The sequence below is a fragment of the Microtus ochrogaster genome, chromosome 2 (assembly GCF_000317375.1).
Source record: "Microtus ochrogaster isolate Prairie Vole_2 chromosome 2, MicOch1.0, whole genome shotgun sequence".
NCBI classification, from domain to species: Eukaryota; Metazoa; Chordata; class Mammalia; order Rodentia; family Cricetidae; genus Microtus; species Microtus ochrogaster.
In genome coordinates this window covers 96,127,883-96,131,312 of record NC_022010.1, presented here as the reverse complement: position 1 = coordinate 96,131,312, position 3,430 = coordinate 96,127,883, and the positions used below count along the sequence as shown (strand labels likewise).

Genomic DNA, 3,430 nt, shown 5'->3' with positions numbered 1-3,430 from the left:
TATCCATGTCTACACAGGTAACATTTAATGGAGTCAGCTTGTTCCAAAACAAAGCACTTGAAGTTGGGACAATAAAGGAGATGGGAAGATAGAGTACATATTGGAAAGGAGAGATTGTAGGCTGGAATTAACCAAAGTACACATATGCATGTATGAAATTATCAAACTGGAAATATGTTTCTTAAAAAATTCTCCAAGTTTCAATGTATGGAAAAGAAGGTATATTGTTACTTAGTCATCTCCTTATTCAATAAAGAAAATTATAATCTGACTCAGCCCATTTTTGGTTTATTGAAGAATCATAAAATGTGTGTTTATAGTGTTCTGGGTATTAAAGGGATTTAAATAAATGGACTGTTGAAATACATACTCTGAGCAGACATAAATGCAGTGCCAGTGAGGAGGCTACCTGACATTGCAAATAGGAAAGATGCCTTAAGAGTTACTAAATTCTATTGAGTAAGTCCTGAGAAACATTTAGGAATCATCACAAGAAAAGTTAGCTAAGAATGTTCTCATCACAAAGAAATGTTCTCCTCCATAAAAGAAGGCAGGATAGGTTTTACCCTCATATTGATGTTTACCACAGTCATCTGTGAAAAACAAACAAGCAAACAAAAAAAAAACAAACAAAAACAGAAACAAGGCTCAATGCTGGCTACACTGGATTGCTGAGCCTCAGGTGAAGCTTGTAATCAGCTCTGCTGAGGACTTCCTGGATAGATTATGGCCCAAACTGCCCACTCAGGTTGTGTCATTAAATCCTGGAAGATACTGGTGAGGTTGTTTGACATGGAATAGTGTTTTTGCATGCAAGAATTAAAACTTATAAACATTGCATGTGAGAATATAATAACTGAACAGTCACTAAGGTACAAGCTCTGCTTATAGTTTCTCTGGCCAAAAATGTTGACTGTCATTGTTTCAGGGAGGCTAAACTGAAACATGGGACTAAGAAAGCTGGCGAAACTCTCTTATGTTTTCATCCCAAAAGGTACCACTGAGAGCCTGATTGCAGAGCACATGATGGTAAGCAAATACTCTCCTGAAATGAAGCCCTTCCAGGAACACTAAGAGGCTTTTATCTCAATGGCATCGCCTAGATTGAGTAGAAGAGTGCGGTGATGTAGCTAAGCTACAAGCATAATTTTGATTGGCAGAATGAATGGAAGTGAAAATCCATTTCCTTTCCAACCATACGTTGTGACTCTAAATGTCCAACAGGAAAAAGAAACTAAGTTGCCTTTTTCTGTTAAACAATATGGAAAACATGAGTTATTTAGAAATATTTTGACACTCTTTGGGAAACTATAGGAAAACTGGCTAGAAATAGGGCACATCTGTTATTTTCAGTGTCATTCTGAAACTCACATAGGTATTCATCGAAGGACATGTGTTTTTTCTGGTACACAGCATTTATCAGAATATGTATGCTAACACCTCCAGTTTCTTTCTAATAAAAGACAGAACAGTGACTACCTTTGGGTGTGATACTCTTTGGGTGTGGATCTTCATAAAAATTAGCAAGGATTTTCAGGTCACCATTCCTTGCTGAGAAAGATACACTAGAAAACAATCTAAATCAGACTTCCCAGTGATCTTATGAGTTTTGAATTTAGGTTAAGTCTCCAAAGCAGTGTTAGGTATCTGAGATCAATTTTCTCAAATTTATTTATTACTTATCCAATATGTTATTAATACTTTAAGCATTAAAATATATTCACTTTTATTTTATTAATTACATTTCACCAATTATACAGAGGCATTGGTGGGTTTTAAACAGTAACTTTAAGAAGCTGTTAAAACTGCTAAAGGAAAATTGCTTCCTGTTAGAAATTAGATGAGGAGGACCAGATTAACTTTGAAATGACAGTCATTTGAGTAATGTGACACTGATCACATATCTTTTATGAGTTACTGGGAGGACTGCTTAGTAGGCAGCCAAAGAACATTCTGGTGAGATGCCAAGAGGATGGACGATAGACAGAACCAACACCCAGCACCCAGGGTATATAAAGAAGCCTAGCAGCTAACAAAGGCACTTCAGTAACTTTTTCTCTGCAGTTTAGTTGAAGCCTGACTGTCTTTCTATTGCTATCATGTCCAATAATGGCTGCTCAGAAGCTTGCAGCTCTTCTTCTCCTAGGAACTCTAGCCATATTCCTGCCACCTCACCCATTGGCCTTTGCTCCACTGAGATGAGGTGTAGAGATGCCCCTTGCTCTCCTACTAGCAGCCTGGGCAGCAACACACCACGTGACAACTGCAATGAGCCCTGCGGTGAACAGAGGAGCTGCCAATCAACCAGCTGCAACAGGAACACTGGCAGCCCTTCAGCCAGCTCTCCAGTTACTTCAGGGATATCTGGATCACAGGAAGGAAACAGCTGTCTTCCTGCCACATCCCGCAGTTCCAGCTTTGGCCGGCCAACATCCTTTAGACAACCTTGGAGCTGCTTCCTTCCAAGCTACCAGTCTTACGGCTATCAACCCTTGGGCTACCTGACCTATGGCCGTCAACCACTGAGCTATCTTCCCTATGATCGTCCGCCACTGAGAAACCTGACTTATGGATGCCAGCCTTTCAGCTGCATGCCTGACCAATACAGGCCCACAAGCTATACATACGGCAGGTTTCAACCGTATTCTTCTTTGAGTGGTTGCCATTATCCTTACTAAAGAAATTCATGAGTAGCTGAAGAACCCCTGAGCTTCTAACTACAAGAGAGATCAGCCAGCATCACAGGGAGGGCTTTTGTTCCATGGGGCTATGTTGTGTGTGCTTATTCTCTAGTAATTCTAATCAGCTGAACTTCTTGGTGCTTTGGGGATGTATACCCCCTACTTTAGTATTTTTGCAAAGCTTGAAATTGTTCTACTTTGATAAAATGTTTTTCTTCTGTGTTCATTCTAATTAAATTGTGTCTTTGCATAAAGATCATGCTTATCTTGTGTTATTATTTACATAGGTTTAATTTGCCCCTGGTTTTCTGTAGAAGCTACAAAATAGCTACTTTATGTGAAAACGATGATTATTTGGGATTAACTATAGAGAATATTAAATATTTCCAGAAGTTTTTAATGACTTATGTAAAAGAAATATTTTTAAAAGATTTAGAAAGAGATCTATTAAAACTATGCTGGAAGTCAGACAGTGGTGGCGTGTCCCTTTGATCCAAGCACTTGGAAGGCAGAGGCAGGTGGATCTTTGTGAGTCGAACTGGTCTACAGAGTGAGGTCCAGGACAACCAGGGCTGTTGTACAGAAAAAAAAATAAAAAAACAAACCTGTTTGCAAAAACAAAAAAGTCAAAAAGACCTATGAAAGTAAGGGTCAGCAAACTGACTCAGTGCACAAAGGTGCTTGCTGTGAACTGAGTTCTAACTCTGGAACCTATGAAAAGAAGGAAAAAGGTCAACTTTAGGAAGTGG

General features: G+C 39.1%; 1 protein-coding gene across 1 annotated transcript; it reads left to right on the top strand.

Annotated features, from left to right (window-relative positions):
* The first annotated feature begins 2,099 nt into the window (after window positions 1-2,099).
* Window positions 2,100-2,678, top strand: LOC101996741 (keratin-associated protein 26-1-like). The gene has a single exon (XM_005345353.2). The coding sequence runs from the start codon at window positions 2,100-2,102 to the stop codon at window positions 2,676-2,678; it is 579 nt and encodes a 192-aa protein (XP_005345410.1).
* Window positions 2,679-3,430: the final 752 nt, after the last annotated feature.

Bases quoted from the DNA above. Each gene is read 5' to 3' on its own strand.
- LOC101996741 (XM_005345353.2), top strand. From the start codon at position 2,100: ATGTCCAATAATGGCTGCTCAGAAGCTTGCAGCTCTTCTTCTCCTAGG.